The following is a 19,134-nucleotide window of genomic DNA, read 5'->3' as shown; positions in this document are numbered from 1 at the left end:
GGTAACTGGGTGATGGACATTGGGGAGGGCATGTGATATAATGAGCCTTGGGTGTTATATGCAACTGATAAGTCACTGAACTCTGCCTCTGAAACTAGCAATACACTCTGTGCTAATTAACTGATTTTAAATAAAATAAAATTTAAAAAATACATTAATAAAAAGTTGATGTGATACATCATAGAAGGTTTTGATTTCTACTGATTATATGCTATTGAAATGTGACCGTTGTATTTTATCTTTTAGGAACTGTGGAGTTTATTATGGACTCAAAGCACAATTTCTACTTCATGGAAATGAATACAAGGCTGCAAGTGGAACATCCTGTTACTGAGATGATCACAGGAACTGACTTGGTGGAGTGGCAGCTTAGGGTGGGAATGTTTTTTCTGTTAAAGATAAGTCTTGAGAATATGTTACCTGCTAGCCTCTTAAAAGATGGTGTCACTTTGGACAAGGGTTCAATTCTTGGAGGTTGTCATGAGGACAGGGAAATGGGAAGTTAAAGATGATATTTCATTTGTTGCTGTGACGTTATTGTTACTTTATGGACTCAGATTTCTAACCTGTCACCATCGTATCTCTTCGGCATGGGGCAGCCTAAGGCAACGGGCAGGTGAGCTGCTGCCCCCGAGGCTTTCTTGGGACCACGTTATCTTAACACCAAAGCCTTGTGCTCTGCCTGAGGCCACAGTATTCTGGCCTGGGCCATCATTTGATTTTAGAGGCAGGACAGATACTAGCCCCAGTGAAATGAACTAAGGAAGAGCTGGAAATGAAGATAACGACCAAGATCAAGGTAATGATCTAGACAAATAGAGTGAGCCACATGCGAATGCTGACTTGCACACTGTTGTTGGTAGGATGACTATAGCCCACTCAGAATAAGTGCTTAGAAATTTTTATAACATTTTTGACATTGCTATGATATGTCTACTGTATGTTACAATAGTGTAAGTCTATAATTATTCCTTTGTTATAAATAGTTTCCAAGAAACACTGGCCAGTTTGAACTAGAGTTCCACAAAGCATATTCCTTCAAATAAGAATAATAACTTAGTCTGTTTTACTCTCATTATTGAAAACATTTGATTTTACAGCCTTTTTTAATACAAAAAAATATTTAAGCGCTATAAGTACTTTTGATCTCTGTAGGATTCTTGGTTCTTTATATATTTGAATCTAATTTTTTTTTGCATGGTTGTGATGTTAAAGTCTTGATTATTTTGATAATTTTGTCTTTTCAGAACATCTATGGACAATAATATGATGTTCCTTTTGCTGGTTCCTTGGGGATGATTGGTGGTTTTAATTGAGCCATAAAATTCTTTGGGACCTCTATATCCTTGGGAGCTAATGAAAACCAGGCACATCAGGCTAGTGTTAGTAAGTGAGGGAAAAATTATAGCAGATTTAGAAAGTTTTGGAAAGAGTGGTTCTGTTTCCAGAATTCAAGGAAAGGGGGATTTTTTTTTTTTTCTGAAGCAGTAATTGAGAGAATCCAGATTTTTTTTTTTTGGTTGTTTTAGATTGATTGATTGATTGATTGATTGATTTTTAGAGGTGGTGGGAGGGGCGGAGGGAAAGGGAGAGTCAGGCAGACTGCACTGAGTGCAGAGCCCAAAGCAGAGCTCAATCTCACCACCCTGAGATCTCGACTTGAGCTGAAACCAAGAGTCAGACGTTTAACTGACTATGCCACTCCAGTGCCCCAGGAGTCTACAATTTTGAAATCATGATGGATAAAAGGCTTCTAAGGAAAGGAAGAGAAAGCTTTTGGAAATAAGGGGAACCAGCAGACTTTTTATTTTTGCCTCTCAAGAAATTGCAAGAGCTTTGAAGGCCCTTTAAAAAGAGACGCAGGCTTTTCTTATCAGGGGAGGGATTCTAGAACTGATGGATACCACCAGACCTCAGTTACAGCATTCAAGGCACTTTGGAGTCCACCTTCCAGGCAGAGGTAAAACAAGGGGTCTTGCCATTTAGTGAGTTAAGAGTTCAAACTCCGGGACCAGCCTCTGGAGGCAAGGACTCCCTAGAATGAGGCTGCAGTGATGTCAGCATCTGGGCTGCAGACACAGGTGGGTAACCTTGTCCACGGAAGCTGGGGAAAATAGCCAAGGTCCAGGAGTTTGAAAGAGTCAGTGTCTAAGCCTGAGCGAACTAACATGACACAGATTTCCAAAGATCCAGAGGCTTGGTTGGGGCATGTTTCTTCTGAACCCAGATAGAAGCCAACCTGAGAGGAAAATAAGCAAAGATAAGCCAAATTGAAATGGGGCTATATAGTTAGAAATAAGATCACATCGTGAAATACGGACACATGGTCATTCTTCTCCTTGTTTGTATAAGACAAATAGAATTCTTTATTAAAACATTAAAAAGTATTTCATCATAAAGGATAAGAATGAAATGACAATAGCTAACACTTGTATAGTGCTTACCATGTGTACTTTCCTCTGAAGCTTCAAGAGATTAAGAAACAAGCCCAGAACAAAGTATAAAAACAGCATTGGAACCCAGGCAATAGGGCTGCAGAATCTGTGGTTTGAAAGACCGTGTCAAAAAGGCATTCAGTGTACTCCATTTTCCTTTCATTCTTAACTCCTGTAGTTCCTGATTTTTCCTACCTACAGACTTAAAGAGATGAAATCTTTGCCTCTGTTTCATGCTTTCCTGCTTAATTCCAAGTGGTGCTAAATTACTTCATTTCTTCCCCTCTATCTTTTGCTTTCTCAGTTTGTCCTTTTCTCATCTTAAAGGACAACTTAAGGAGAGAGTAGAGAAAGTGACAGCATATCCTCCAATAGCCTTTTCCAAATTATACTAGTTGAAGAGAGAGAGTTGTTGTATTAGTACATAACAGTCAGCATAATTATAGTAGTGATAAGCAATGTTGGTAATTCTGTTTATAATCTGGTATCACACAATATGCGTTTAACATAATAAAATTAAAAAACCATCGTGTTCCCCTTTCTGTTTTGCTTTATCACTCACTTGGTGATGAAGATGACAAAGATGGGGGCGCCTGGCTGGCTCAGTGGGTAGGGCGTGTGACTCTTGATTTCAGGGTGGTGAGTTTGAGCCCCACATTGAGTGTAGAGATTACTTAAATAAATAAACTTAAAAAAAAAAAAAAAGGTTAACAAAGATGACAAATGCCATACTTTTGCCATAGCTGTAAGCGTGGTCCTAAACACCAATTAATAATTAACTATAAAAAAAGATTGGTTCAGTAACTGAGCACTGACGTTTTAAATGAAAACAGATTATCTTGCCAGTAAGAAATTTTAACGTGATTACATTGAAAAAACATTGATCTTTATAATTTAGTCATCAGTTCACCTGTTTTTTCTACTTAAAAACTCTAGAAATCCCTTGTAATTAATACATTATTTCCAAGCTGCATCTGTTTTTTAACCTATTTTTGTTTTTGCCCCACACTCGGGGAGGTGGATAAAATAATAATTTTTATTTGGCTTCATTATAAAGCCCAAATGTACATTTTCCATGGAAAAAGGCAAGACCATCAACTTCCCAAGTCTCATAGGTGCTATTAAGGGGATTTTCATAGAAGCACATCTTCTTTTACCAGATTGCAGCAGGAGAGAAGATTCCTTTGAGCCAGGAAGAAATAACTCTGCAGGGCCATTCCTTTGAAGCTAGAATATATGCAGAAGATCCTGACAATAACTTCATGCCGGGGGCTGGGCCATTAGTGCATCTCTCCACCCCTCAGGCAGACCTTTGCACTAGGATTGAAACTGGAGTGAGACAAGGTAAAGTGAAATAAATGAAAAGTCTCGGTCTTTTTGAATTTTTGGTGCGTTATTATTTCCGGACAGCATCTTTTCCCTGTGTCTTATGGAAATGTCTAGTATGTTTTAGAATAAAAGACTTAATTGATTTCTCATTAATCTTTATTTTGCTTTCTGCAATAGTTATTAAAAAAATAGCTAGTGTTTTTAAACAATACGCCCTTTGTTGAAATGTAGCAGTACTTCTTCAAACCTAAATAGCACACATTTCTATTTCTACTCTGCCTAGTTCTAAAAGTGATTTAAGGCTCTGATCCCCACTATGCCCAATGCCTTCTGCCTTCAAGGGACTTAAAGTCAAGCTGGAGAATTAATATATAGAATTAATATATAAACTCAGTGCAAGCTAAACAATAATCAAAGAAATAGAAATAAAACAATAACTGCACAAGAGCTCTCATAGTCAGCATATGATTCACAATGATGGTCATAGCAGTTATTTAACATTTACTGTGTACTGTGTACACTATTCCAGGTGACTTTTTTACATGGGCTGCTTTAACCATGAGAACTACCCTGTGAGTAGGTATTGTTATCACCCCCATTTTCCAGATGAGGAAACTGGGGCAGAGAGAAGTTAGGTGATTTGCCCAAGGTCCCTGTTGGAGCCAAGATTCAGACCCGGTCTCTCTGGCTCCAGAGTCCATGCCCTGAGCTCCTACCACCTTGACTCTAGTTGCCAGAGAAGTTACTCGGATGGTGAGTGATGAAGAGCAGTTCTCAGGATTGGAGGTTGTATTAGGCCAGTACAGCCAGGACACATTTTGAAGAGGAACTATGAGTGGATCTGAGTAGGCAGATTGAGCAGCACACAGAACAGTGAAGAAAGGAGAGCTTGACTCCAGGTGTGGTGGAGGAACTGTAAGAAAACATGTGGCTGGAGGAAAGGGTGCAGGATGGTGTAGCTAGGGGTACAGGTGGAGAGCAGGTCACACAGTGTCTTGAAAGCCAGAATGAGGAGTCAGGACATCTTGAGGACAAATTGGAAGAATTTTGAGAGCTCTGGCTAAACCACAGCAAGACTTAGTATACTGTCAGTACATTTTTTTGAACTTAACAGCAAAATACTTTAGAGAGAAAAGAGAACAATTGCAATGGAAAAGAAAGAATCTGCAGGGCAAGCTGAACTTGCAATGTAATTTAACAAAGGTGCTCAAAGGATAACAGAGGTGTAATTCCAAGAAGGACTCCCAGATTCATGTCTCTGCATGGGGAGGGTCGTCTACTCCAAGAAGCTTCCCCAACCTTCCTCTTCTTCGTTTCCCTGAGCCCCTTGTGTATTCCTCAGGCACTTTCCTTATGTTCTTTTACAGTAAGCTTTTACTTCCTGTCTAGCTTTCCCATTATATTGTAAGTTTCTTCCATGTTATATTTGCAGCACCTTGCTCAGGCCTGGGCCTAGAAGTGTTCTGTATGTGTTGGTGAGTGGTGGGGTGGGTAGGTGGGGGGATGATGGATGTGGGAGTATAATCTAACACCTTGATTTTATAGATGGAGACCTTGGGGTTCAGAGGGGTCAAGTGAGCTGCCAAAAATCACACAAAGATCCTAGAACAGTATTCTTTATAACATACCACATCCTTTTGACTTGGACCATTTTTAACCTTGAACCATGAGATGTGCATGGTTCAGGTTTTGTTTTGTTTTTTTTTTTAACTATTCCAGTTAGCAGCTTGAGGGGCACAGGCTGGATTACGACTGGGTCTTCATGTGCATGGCCCTGAACCTATGGGGCTGCATTATTAGGATTCTTGTTCTCTAAGACTCTGTTGTAGCAATGATAGCTGCTATTTGTTTATTGGTTCTGCCAGGTATGGCATTTGGCCTTTTATTGTCAATCCTCCAAGAACCCTCTAGGATAGTAGGATTATGATCCGTATTTTTCTGATGAGGAAGCTGAAGGGTGGCGGGAAGGGAATGCTAAGGGCAGAAGTGATTGTTACAGGAGAGGGTGAAGGCAGTTTGAACTGACTTCCAAAATGAGAAGGGAAGAGAAGGTTCAGAAGAAGATAGGATGGGGAAAGCCACCATGTGTGTTATTCGATCACTCTTTTCGGGACTGGTGCCCTTGGGTAGCCATCATCTCCTAAGACTTGTGGTAAGTTTTTAAACCCCTGCGAGCCTCAGTTCCTCATGAATAAAACAGTGGTAACGATATCTATCATGCAAGAACACCTGAAGATTAAGTGTGAAATGAGCATAAAGCCCCAGCAGAATGTCTTGCATGTCATATTTTATCACTTTGAGATTTGACTTTGAGTGGTTACTGTGGTTTTTCAATTTCAGGAGATGAAGTTTCAGTGCATTATGACCCCATGATTGCGAAGCTGGTTGTATGGGGTGCAGATCGCCAGGCAGCCTTGACGAAACTGAGGTACAGCCTTCGTCAGTACAATGTGAGTGCCCTGGGGTCATGTTGGGGACCCCGATGATCTGTGTCTTTCCACAGCCAAGGATGTCTCTCACAATTGGGCAGCCTTTGTCCTTGTCAGCTTATTTCTACCAGTTACCCAGATGGCAGGAACAAACTGATTTCACATTCCCATGGGTCAGAATAGAGTTTAATGACTTCTTGATTCAGCTAGAAAAGAAAAATTGCAGGGCTAAAACTGTTAATGTCAGTGTTATACTTCAGTGACATCTGATATTAAATTCATATTCATCCTGTTAGATAAGGCCAGCTGCACAAGTGTGGCCTGCAGTCTGGTTTTATTTTCCCCAAAGGAAAATAATTGTGTTCATTTTTATCCATTTGACAGAGTTTGTTGCTTTTTTGTAGCACGTTAGTTTCCTTGGTGTAGTAAGCCCCAGACCACACCGATGTAGCTTCATAAAAGGATTTATTAACCCGTGACATCCAAAGTGTTATATGGCATTAATTTGACCAAACTTCTCATCTCTGTGGCTCCAGCCACACAGGTCTCCTTGCCATTCCTTGGAACCCATGTGTTCCTATTCTGTCTTCCAGAATGTTCTTTCCACACATAATCATAGGCCTCCCTCCTCACCATCCTCAGCTCCTGCTCACTTCAGAATCCTTCCCAGGCTTCTCCATTTTTTTTTGAAGATTTTATTTATTTATTGAGAGAGAGAGGGTGTGCGCATGCATGCGTAAGTGGGGGGAAGGGCAGAGAGAAAGGAAGAGAAAGAATCCCCAGTAGACTCACATTGAGCACAGAGCCCCAATGCAGCGCTTAATCCTACGACCCTGAGATCATGACCAGAGCTGAAACCAAGAATCATTTAACCAACTGAGCCACCCAGGCCCATTCATTTTTTTTTAATTGAAGTATAGTTGATATATAATATTATATTAGTTCAGGTGTACAACAGAGTGATTCAATTCTATACAAGACTCACCACAATAAGTGTAGCTACCATCTGTCACCAAAGTGATTACAGTATTAGTGACTACATTCCATATGCTGTTTTTATTCCTGTGACTTATGTATTTTATAACTGGAAATTTGTACCTCTAGATCCCATTCAACTGCTTAACTTATCCCCTCATCACCTTCCCCTCCGGCAACCACCAGTTCTCTATTTATGAGTCTATTTCTGTTGTGTGTTTGCTTTGTGTTTTAGATTGCACATGTAAGTGAAATCATCTGATACTCATCTTTGTCTGACTTATTTCACTTAGTGTAATACCCTCTAGGTCCATCCATGTTACAGATGGCAAGATTTCATTCTTTCTTACGGCTGAATAGTATGCCATTATGTGTATACACCACATCTTCTTTATCCTTCATCTATGGATGGTCTGAGGTTGCTTCCATATCTCGACTATTGGAAATCATGTTGCAGTAAACATAGGGGTACATATATCTTTTCTAATTAGTGTTTTCATTTCATTTTGGGGAAATAGCCAGCAATGGAATTACTGGATCATATGGTATTTATATTTTTAATTTTGGGGAGAACTTTCATACTATTTTCCACAGAAGCTGTACCCATTTACCTTCCTGCCAACAGGGCACAAGGATTCCCTTTTCTCCATGTCCTTACCAACACTTGTTATTTTTGTCTTTTTGATATTAGCCATTCTGAGTGGTATGAGGTGATATCTCATTGTGGTTTTGATTTGCGTTTCCCTGATGATGAGTGATGGTGAGCATCTTTTCATGTGTCTTTTAGTCATTTGTATATCTTTTTTGGAGGAAAAAAAAAATGTCTGTTTAGTTCCTCTGCCCACTTTCCAATTGGATTATTAGGTGTTTTGGTGTTGAGTTGTAGAAGTTCTTTATATATTTTGGATATTAGTCCCTTATCAGGATATATCATTTCCAACTATCTTCTCCCATTCTTCTCCCATTACCTTTTCATTTTGTTGATGGTTTCTTCCCCTGTGCAAAAGCTTTTTAGTTTGGTGTAGTCCCAGTAGTTTATTTTTGCTTTTGTTTCCCTTGCCTGAGGAGACATATCCATAAATATTTTTGCTTAAGTTGACAGCCAAGAGATCACTGCCTATGTTTTCTTTTAGGAATTTTATTGTTTCAGGTCTCACATTTAGGTCTGTAATCCATTTTGAGTTTATTTTTTGTGTATGGTGTGAGAACATGGTCTAGTTTCATTCTTTTGCATGTAGCTGTCCTGTTTTCCCCACCCCGGTTATTGAAAAGATGGTCCTTTCCCATTGTATGTTCTTGCCTCCTTTGTCATAGATTAATTGACCATATAAGCATGGGTTTATTTCTGGGCTGTCAGATCTGTTCCATTGATCTTTGTGTCTATTTTTGTGCCAGTACCATAATGTTTTTATTACTACAGCTCTGTAGTGTAGCTTGAAACCAGGTCACCACATTTAAAATAAGGCCCTTTGCTCTTCTCTGTCCCCTTAACCAGCCTTATTTTTCTTCATATAGCCTGATATCATATTAGATACTTGTTTATAGATATTGTATGTTATCTGTCCCTAGAATATAAGCTCTGTGAGGTTTCATTCCTCATTGTGTCCCCAGTACCTGGATCAGGGCCTGGCACCTAACGGTGCTCAGTAAATGGCTGTTAAATGAACGATTGAATGAATGAATGAATGAACCCAAGGCCCAGATAGCTGGTTTTACCTTTGATCTCATTTATTGGGCATATGTGGGTTCATTTTATGCCTTTTCGTTTTTATACCAGTGTGCAAAGTTTGGATTTTAGTGTTGGAAGTTTCTTTGAGGTCATTTAATCCTATCCCCTCTTCAGTGTAGCAATCCTATCCTCAGTTTCTAATCTTCCTGTTGTGTGGGAGTATTCTGAGTGGGATGTCTTCATTATCGTGCAAATAAATCTCATTTAAGTTTCTTAACATTTATCACTTTCCTAGCATGAGTCAATTAAATGTCTCCACACTACCTACCCTAACATCATTTCCTATTTCCTCTTTATCATAAAGAGTAAAATGTAGTCTACTACATTTTAAAATGTATCATACAATACAGTTTTAAATGTTAAGTCGAGATAGATAGTGATGGTGAAGTGGGGTTTTTTGTTTTGTTTTGTTTTTCCTACAAGTTGTCCTACTGCCACCGTGTGGCACCTTAGTAGGTTTTCTATTTTCCTTGAGAGTTGTCCATTGTAGAAAATACTTCATACAAAGAGCAGATGCCATAGAAATGATTTTCTGAATGTGTTGTTTTCCCCACTCACTGGGGATGTGGGCTTTATTCTCTTCCTAGATTGTCGGACTGCACACCAACATTGACTTCCTCCTCAACCTGTCCGGCCACCCAGAGTTTGAGGCTGGGAACGTGCACACAGATTTCATCGCTCAGCACCACAAAGAACTGTTTCCCAGCAGGAAGACCACAGCTAAGGAGTTTTTATGCCAGGCAGCTCTGGGTCTCATCCTCAAGGAGAAAGCTGTGTCTGATATTTTCAACATTCAGTCACAAGGTACGGAATGCTTTTCCCTTTCCTCTGCTTGTTAAGTCTGTGAATAAGGTGCTTTTCTGGAGGTGCTTTTCTTCCTTTATGCCACTCTTGTGTCCCTTTTCTTTTCTCGGTGATTGACAGTGTCTTCTGCCAGTGTGGTTTTCATGTGAAGTAGAGTGGATTCAAATATCATGCATATGCCCCTAAAGACTTTTTAACCCATTAAATATAACTTAACTACTTGCCTAACAGTGTTGAGATGGATCTTTTTTCAACCAAATGCTAGTTCCTTCCTACACCCTGTGCTGACTCCTTCCAAAGCTTTTTTAATTTGCCGCTCCTTTCGAGGACCTACTTTCTTGTATTTTCTGTACTGTGGCAACTTCCTTGGTCCTAGGGACCAAAGACAGAGCACTGGAGACTCAGATTCTCTTGGGTTACCTGAGATTTATCATTGTGTTATTTCCTCCTTTCCTTTCCTATTTCGTGCTCCAGTTTCTGGCAAACCAGAGACCTCGGTACTTCCTCGAATCAGAGGATCTGAGCATGGGAAGGACTGTGGCGGAGATTGCCAGTTGCTTCACGCACACATCTCTGCCTCAGCACCCCCACTGCGTTGTTGCTCAACCTCTTCCTAACACCTCAGGAAGCTAGAAGTTTGTAACAAGAACTCATTAGCCTATTATGGTTTCAGTCAGCTCTTCATTTAAAAGTTCTTCCCTCTAAATTGAGCAAAATCTGAACCCTCCCAACTTGCTTCAGAATATTTACTTCAAGCTAACTCCTATCTTTGGAGCCAATAAGAAAAAAAATAATAATCCATTTATCTCTTCATTATTTTTAGGATTATTATAGGATTTTATTATTAGGATCTTTAATTTCTAGATTCATTCAAGAAAGTTATATTGAAATCTTAAAATATATAACTACTCATTTTGTCCTTTTACATGAAATGCCTCTAAATATGCCCACTCAGTTGTTCCTAAGCCTGAACATAGCATTGTTAGAATCGAGTGTCCTTTTTTTTTTCAAGATTATATTTATTTATTTGAGAGACAGAGAGAGAGAACAAGCATGAGAGGGAGAAGGTGCAGGGGGAGAAATAGGCTCCCCACTGAGCAGAGAGACAAACACCAGACTCGATCCCGGGTCTCCAGGATCATGACCTGAGCCAAAGGCAGGCACTCAACCAGCCACCCACCCAGACACCCCAGAATCAAGTGTCTTCTTACTCTCCTTCCTCTTTACAATTTATAACCAGCACACATTTGAGCCTCAGAAGAAATTGCTTCAGTTCAGCTGTGCTGTAACTCCTGGATATCGTCCAACAGAGGATGAACACACAAGCCTGTGGGAGGGACGAGTGACGCAGAAAGAGGCGAGGCGAGAGAGAAGTAGTGAGTGGTGGAGATTTTGGTGACCTGGAATGCATTTACCCAAGAAGTGGAGACCGCTGGGATGCTTACGCCCCCAGAGGAAGAACGTTTCAGCTGCACACACTCTGATTTTTCAGAGAAGCTGGAATTTTTCACATGACATTTCGTGAGATGTAAATGAAAGTGTCTAATTTAAATTTAAAGCAATAAGGACAAAGAGGACACATTTGAGCTACCAGCGTAGGGCTGGTGTTTTACATTTTCTTTTGTAAAGTATAAAGTCAGGCCTGTTGTTTGTAAATTTCTTGCTGAATTTTTATTTTTTTCTAGATCAGTACTCACCTTTTGCATCCAGCAGTGGAAGAAGACTGAATATCTCTTACACGAGAAACATAACTCTGAGGGATGGTAAAAACAGTAAGTAATGTTTTATTAAAAGAGGAATGTGCTTCAGAGAAATAGCTCATATTCACCTGGAATAAAAGGACCCACCCCAGTCACAGAGCGGTCAGTTACATTTTTGAAGCTCTTCTAGTCTAACCATTGGTAGGAATACCAGGATTGATGGGCTCAGGTGGTACAGTTAGTGGTATCTTTCTTCTTTTTCCCTTTTTCTGTATTTTGTAATTATTTGAAAAACATGTCATAAAATATACCTAGCAAAATGACTAAAATGAAATATTCCAAGATGTTAGGTGACCATTGGGTAGCGGGATTTGAGGTGGTTGGTGTTCCCCACCTCAACCCTGCACAGGCCACTTTATACTTCCTTTGCCTTGCAGTTTTTTTTCAGCAAGAATGTGCTGTTTTTAAATAAGAAGAACAACAACAACAAAAAAGAACAATAAATAAATAAATAAATAAATAAGAAGAACAGTATCCAAAACTACTCTAGGGAGAAGGATTACCCACCAGTCAGGCAGTGTTTTAGGTCGAAGTGGGTTATTAAGGAGCTATGATTTATTAAGTGCCCGATCACATGTAAATTTTTATATTCACCAGAATAGGGGCACCTGGGTGGTTCAGTCAGTTAAACGTCCACCTTCAGCTCAGGTCATGATCCCAGGATCCTGGACTCGAGCCCAGTGTCTGTTTGGCTTTCTGCTCAGCAGGGAGTCTGTATCTCCCTATACCTCTGCCCCTTCCCACCACTCTTGCTCTCTTGCTCTCTTTCTCTCTGTCTCTCCCTCAAATAAATAAGTAAAATCTTAAAAAAAAAAATCTGTCTTCACTATAATTGAATGAGGGTTAATCCCTGCCATTCCCATGTACAGCTGATGAAACTGAGGTAGAGAAGGTGAAGTAACTTATTGAAGGTTAGTGACATTGACATCCAGCCTTTCTGATCTTGACTCCTATGCTGTTTATACTTTTCCAGTGGAAAATTGATTTTTGACTGTAAGCTAATTTGAGTAGGTTGAGGGTGGGACTGATTTATTATAATTGAAGCCAGGAGAGTCTGACATCAAAAATTTAAAATTTCTTATATATTTGTGGCTGGAACAGTGTATTAGAGGGATCAGAGTCCCTTGATAGCAGTATCCCTTCTGCAGCAGGACGGTTTGCATGGGAAGTGACATTGGTGCAGAGTCAGAGCTGGGAGGGCTGCATAACCTTGAATGTGAGGTTTCATTGAACTGTGAAGGCGCCATTACAAAAAAACGTGCCTACCAGGTGGAAGAGAATCCTCCTGCTGGCTCATGGCAGTACCCTCCTTCCCAGACAGAGTAAGATCTTCTTTATCTCAACTCTCTGTAGACATCTGTTTGGTTTTTAGCAAATTCCTTTTTCACAGAAGTTGATTGGGTTACAGCTCTTGAGATCTTTTTAATCCTGAACCTAGATGGTCATTACCTTCAGTGTGTTGCATACATGGAAAAAAAATGTTTGCAAACATCCCTGATAGAGTAGCGGTCTACAAATGGTTAACCTATCCATTTTATGCTGGTGTGTTTATTCATTTCATTCTAAAAAACAACGCCTCCAAAATCAGGGGTGATCTTACTCTAGACTCCTATATACCGAATATAAGTATCAGTAGCAATAAAGTTTCAGTGGCCTCTTCAACCTAAATAAACAGAAAAATTGCATATGTGATTAAAATTCAAATGAGCCAGCTGCGTTATTTGGTATGGATCTTTACCAAGGCACTTAGCAGTGTTTTGAACTATGGTGCATTTCTTGGAAATTTTTAAAATTTTTAATTAGAGAATGAATACATGATTGAAAACCAGCATGGTTGCTGTTCACTACATCCTTTTGGTGGTCTTTTTCAGCAATGACCCAGGCCTGAATGTAACAGCTTTCAGAAATGTTCCAATGGGTCTCTGATAAATGCTAAGTAACAGTAGCCATGATTGAATGAGTGCATACACCAAACAGGAAGTCATAAGGGCCAAGAAGCAATTATGAATCTAAAGTAGAACCAACTCTTAATGATCTCAGTGCAAATGATCAAGTATTTTAAATACTTAAGGCTTGAAGAATATTCCTACTTTGTTGCTAGTGACCATGCTTCACAAAACCCTGCCCTGCCCTCAATAATAAGAATAAGAATAATAGCTAAGATTTATTGAGTGTTTTGTATATGCCAGATATTAAGTGCTTTCCATGAATAATTACCATTTTCAGAACAGGCCAATGAAATTGGTGTTATTTTTAGTGTCAACTTTATAAATGGGGAACCAACTTAGAGAGATTAATAATTTTCTTAAAGTCATTCCAGAAGTAATTGGTGGAGCCAGAATTCAAACCCACACTCCAGGGTATATGTGCTAACTTAACACTGCACCATGCTACACTTCCATACCTTATTAAGTATGTAAGAGGATGGGGTGCCTGGCTGGTTCAGTCAGTTGAGCAGGCAACTTGATCCCAGGGTCATGAGTTCAAGCCCCACATTGGGCAAAGAATATGATTATTTATAGATTATATAGATTATATTCTCTATAGATATATATGGATTATAGATTAATTACAGAAAATTAATTAATTTTAAAAATAGAGAAGAGGATATTTAACATTCTCTTGTGGAGATCTAGAGATAACTAGGGGAGGGAGGAACAAATTCAGTTACCCCATAACATATAAAAGAATTTATTCTCTTTGGTGCAAATGTAAATGGGATTTTTTTCTTTATTTCCCTTTCTGCTATTTCATTAATAGTGAATAGAAATGCAACAGATTTTTGTATGTTGGTTTACATATCCTGCAACTTTACTGAATTCATTTATTAGATCTAATAGTTTTTTTGGTAGAGTCTTTAGGATTTTCTTTGTATAGTATCATATTATCTAGAAATAGATAATTACTTCTTCTTTATCAATTGAGTGCCTTTTATTTATTTATTTTCTTGTCTGATTGCTCTGGCTAGGACTTCCAGTACTATGTTGAATAAAAGTGGTGAGAGTGGACATCCTTGTCTTCTTCCTGACCTCAGTGGGAAAACTTTCAGCTTTTTATCATTGAGTCTGATGTTAGCTGTGGGTTATCGATAGATGAATGGATAAAGAAGATGTGGCATATATACACAATGGAATACAACTCAGCCTTAAGAAAGAATGAAATCTTGCCATTTGTGACAACATAGATGGACTTAGACAGTGAAATGAGTGAAATAAGCCAGAGAAAGACAAATATCATATAATTTCACTTATGTGTGGATTCTACAAAACAAAACAAGTGAACAAACAAACAATGAAGAAACAAACACAAAACAGACTAGTGGTTGCAGAAGGAGGGGGAGGCAGTGGATGAAATGGTGAAGGGGACTAAGAGGTACAAACTTCTAGTTATGCAACAAGTAAGTCCTAGGAATGAAAAGTACAGCATAGGGAATATAGTCAATAATATAATACACATCAGGGTAAGCATTTCATAATGTATATAATTGCTGAATTTACTGTGTTGTATACAAGAAACTAATTTAATATTATATACCAACTATAATACAAATTTTTAAGAAATTTTTTTAAAGAATTTCATTTTCCTGGCAATGTGTTTACTGTGATTCTGTTGGCATTCATGTCATCTGAATACATTTCATATTTCATAAATTGAAAAAAACCCTAATGTTTAATTGGTGCATTTTCTCTTAAGAAGGGTTGAAAGATATTGGCAAGGTATAGGTTGGAGAAGTTTCATTTACTCATATGTTCATTACAAAGTTTTCAAAAAAACAGATGTTTTGAGTAATGTGAAGAAGAGGAAAAAAATATGTCTTTGTCCCTACTTTTGTCTCTTTAGGAATTCACCACGTAGCAAAGAAAGGAGAAGTGGGTATGTTGGGAAGATAGGTGGTGTGGTGGTTAATAATGCAGACCCTAGGGAAACCTGGGGGTGTGTTGGTTAGGCATCCGACTCTTGGTTTGGGCTGAGGCCCTGAGGCCCCTAAGGGTCATGGGATCGAACCCCACATTGGACTTCACAGTCAGCACAGGGTCTGCTTGGGACTCCCTCTCCCTCTGTTCCACTGTGCTCTATCTCTGTCTCTAAAATAAATAACTAAATCTTTGAAAAAATAAAATAAAATAAACATAATGCAGGCCTTGGAGTTAGGCTGTTATGAGTGTGATCCTGATTCCTCTGTTGTCTGTGACCCTTGGGCAAGACACATACTCTCTCTAAGCGTCAAGGTCAAGGTCCTCAGCCATAAATAGGAATGATAGTAATAATTACTTCTTCCTTGGGTTGTTGTGGATATTAAATGAGACAATAGAAAGCTCGTTGTGCAGCATATAGGAAGCAGTCAGTAAACATTAGCTGTCATCCTCCTCATCATCATGAAAAAACTACCCCCTTGCTACTATTGAAAGACAAAGTAGAAATATATGTCACATGTTAATAAAAAAAAGTTGGAAAAATAAAAATTTTTAAGTTGGTTTCAGAACAATATGTTAAAGAATATACTATTTTTATAAAAGAAAAATATAAGTTTGTGCATTCTGAAAGGACTCACATTAGAGAGTTTAACAGTAGTTACAATAGGCAATGAGAGGACTTTCCCTTTTTACTTTATATACTTCAGTATTTGACTTTTGTGAAGTTTTATTTTTGTACTCTTTTAAAAAACAGCTGATAAAGAGAAAAATCATTCTGTCATAAAACTGGATGAGGAAAGAATCATAATGGTGTTTTATATGCAAATATTTATTGAAATGTTCGGAGGAGAGTAAATTCATTCCAGCTAGACAGACTTCTCCCAGGGACCATGACTGAGCATGACATGACTGCGGGGCGAGGTTTCAGTTTGGTATGGCTGGGGACTGACAGCGTGTTGAAGGGGAGCATGAGCAAAGAAGCACAGCAGGGGGAAGACTGGAGGCACATATGGAGAACATTAATTCGCCCATTTTCCCATTTGGTTGTAATATAGGACCCTATAGAAGAGGAGTGGGAAGTAAGACTGAGAGTTCAGGGCCTTCAATACCAGCACAAGTATTCTGAATATCGTGGAGACACATTAGGAAGCATCAGCTGGGAGGGCTGAGACAGGAAGCAGGAAGTCCCAAGAAGACCTCAGTGTTACCAAGGCCTGCCTTCCCCCTGACTCCGGTTTGAGTGGGGAATGAGAGGAAGACATGAGTAGGACAGATAGGGAAGAATCTGGCAACTTTGTAGTGACTATCAAATGTGGAAAGCAAAGGAGAAAGTAAGAATGACAGGTTTTCAACCTGGATGACAAGGAAAGTAAGTAGTAGTGCCAGTCCTGGAGCTCACAGGGTGGGAGGGAAGGCAGGAAGAGCGGGGAGATGATTTATTGGGCCCTCCATATTCACTTTAAGGTGCGATAGAGCATCCAGCTGGGAATGACTAATCAGAGTTCTGGAGAAGGAAGGTCAGGGCTGGAAATAGATTTGAGCTGGCAGCATCAAAATGGTGGTTAAAGTATCAGGAGTCGATGAAATGACTTTGGTCTGCATTTTCTTGGCTGCAAAACTTTTGATTTCCATCTCCTAGAAAGGTCTTCTCCACCCACCCACCCCCAACCCCATCTCCTAGGAAAATCCTTAACCAATTCTGTGTTCACATAATACTATGAAATATATTACATATTATATTTGTATCCTCTGTTACAGTTTGCAAAGCACTTTCACATTTAGTAAATCATTGTTACAGTCTCATACCCATTTAATGGGTCAGAATGGACCAGGAAATCAGGACTCTGAGATTTGAAATGATTTAGTCAAGATCACAGAAGTGATCATGCCACAGATGGCAGATTTGGGTCTTAAACCAGAATTACTCTCTTCCAATCCATTGCATTTCCTGCTTTAACACTGCAACTTTTCTTGTTGAAGGAAAAACATCTAAAATATCCTACAACATTAGAAGAGCTAAAACTCCATTTTTTAAAAAATTTGAATTCCAGTGTAGTTAACATACAGTGTTATATTAGCTTCAGGTATACAGTAGAGTAATTCATCAATTCTATACATTACTCAGTGCTAATCATGATAAGTGCACTCTTAATTCCAATCACCTGTTTCAGGTGATTCCCCCCTTCCCCCCATCCCCGCACCACCCGCCTCCCCTCTGGTAACCACCAGTTTATTTTCTATAGTTAAGAGACTGGTAAAACTCCATGTTTTGTTGTTTGTTTGTTTGTTTTTAAGAAACCTTTGAAATTCACCTTTATTGGAACCTGCCTATAGATTTTTTTTCTTTAATCCTTATTGTCCGAGAGTTAAAAGGTGTTAACATCCCTAACAGGTGGTTATCTTGAAGTCTGAAAGAGATTTGTAGAATGTCAGTTACTGAATAAATGATTGTCTTCTAATTTTTCTTCAATTTTCTCCCCTTTTCCATAAAGATGTAGCCATAGCTGTAACATATAACCATGATGGGTCGTATAGCATGCGGGTAAGTCTTACTGGTTTTGTTCTACAGTTTAGAGCTAAATCTGATCTCTCTCATACAGAGAAGGGTTTTGTTTTTTGTTTTTGTTTTTTTTACACTCTGGTTTCTCCTAAGCCAGTGACCAATATGACTATAGTTGGAGGATGCCATGTGCTTTTATTTCAGACCAATTTGGGGAAATTACCCCTTCTCCAGTTCTGATTGTCTCCTCAATTTGGCTGTGGTTCCCTTAAGAATGAAAACTTGTGAAAAAATAAATAGTAATAATAGCTTTGAATCAGACTCCTGACAAGTCTCTAAAGTATGTGCATGTATTTACATCTAAAGCAGCCATTCTCAAACTTTTTGGTCTCAAAATCCGTGTACGCCCTTCAAAATTATTAAGACTCTCCAAGGAGCTTTTGTGTTAATTACATGTATTAATATTTACCATTTAGAAAGTTAAACCAAACACACTTTTATTTCTTACTATTCTTTTTAATGTATATTTTTAAAATTATATGTTAAATTTATCATATTAAACATTATGGAGTGAAAAGACATTGTTTTACAAGCATCACCACCACCCCTCTCCTCTTTTCTCTTGCAGAATTGACACTTTGTACCCATTAAACAATAACACTCCACTTGCCCTTTTCCACCTCCCTGTCCTTCCAGCCCCTGTCAAGCACCATCCTACTTTTCTGGGTCTATGAATTTGACTACTTTAAGTACCTCATATAAATGAAATCATTCAATATTTGTCCTTTTGCGACTGGCTGTTTCACTTAGCATGTCTTCAAGGTTCTTCTGTGTTATAGCATATGTTCAGTGTTCATCTGTGGAGTGATATTGCATTGCCTCTCTATACCACACTTTTGTTTATTCATTCATCTCTTGATGGAGACTTGGGTTGCTTCCACCTTTTGCCGATTGTGAATAATGGTGCTACGTACGTGGGGGACAAATACCTCTGTGAGAACCTGTTCTCAGTCCTTTTGGGCATATACTCATAAATAGAATTGCTGGATCATATGGTCATGTTCTATTTTTAATTTTTTGAGGAATTGTTTTCCACAGTGGCTGCACCATTTCATGTTCCTACCAACAGTGCACAAGGGTTCCCTTTTCTCTGCATCCTCGCCAACATTGATTTTCTGTTTCTTTTTTTCTTCTTCATAATAGCCATCCTAATGGGTATGAAGTGTTATCTCACTGTGGTTTTGATTTGCATTTCCATA

At 38.9% G+C, this 19,134-nt stretch overlaps 1 protein-coding gene across 1 annotated transcript in view; it reads left to right on the top strand.

Moving 5' to 3' along the window:
* The window catches only part of MCCC1 (methylcrotonyl-CoA carboxylase subunit 1), a 59,862-nt gene that overhangs the window by 33,768 nt on the left and 6,960 nt on the right, over positions 1 to 19,134 (top strand). The window contains exons 10-15 of the mRNA XM_080799670.1: positions 247 to 374; positions 3,596 to 3,779; positions 6,105 to 6,214; positions 9,485 to 9,701; positions 11,387 to 11,473; positions 17,868 to 17,917. Coding sequence (XP_080655796.1) covers positions 247 to 374; positions 3,596 to 3,779; positions 6,105 to 6,214; positions 9,485 to 9,701; positions 11,387 to 11,473; positions 17,868 to 17,917 — 776 coding nt within the window. The remainder of the gene's footprint in view (positions 1 to 246; positions 375 to 3,595; positions 3,780 to 6,104; positions 6,215 to 9,484; positions 9,702 to 11,386; positions 11,474 to 17,867; positions 17,918 to 19,134) is intronic.

The sequence above is a fragment of the Martes martes genome, assembly GCF_963455335.1.
Source record: "Martes martes genome assembly, chromosome: 1".
NCBI classification, from domain to species: Eukaryota; Metazoa; Chordata; class Mammalia; order Carnivora; family Mustelidae; genus Martes; species Martes martes.
Note: the sequence above shows the minus strand (reverse complement) of the source record. Positions and strands in the feature narration are given on the sequence as shown.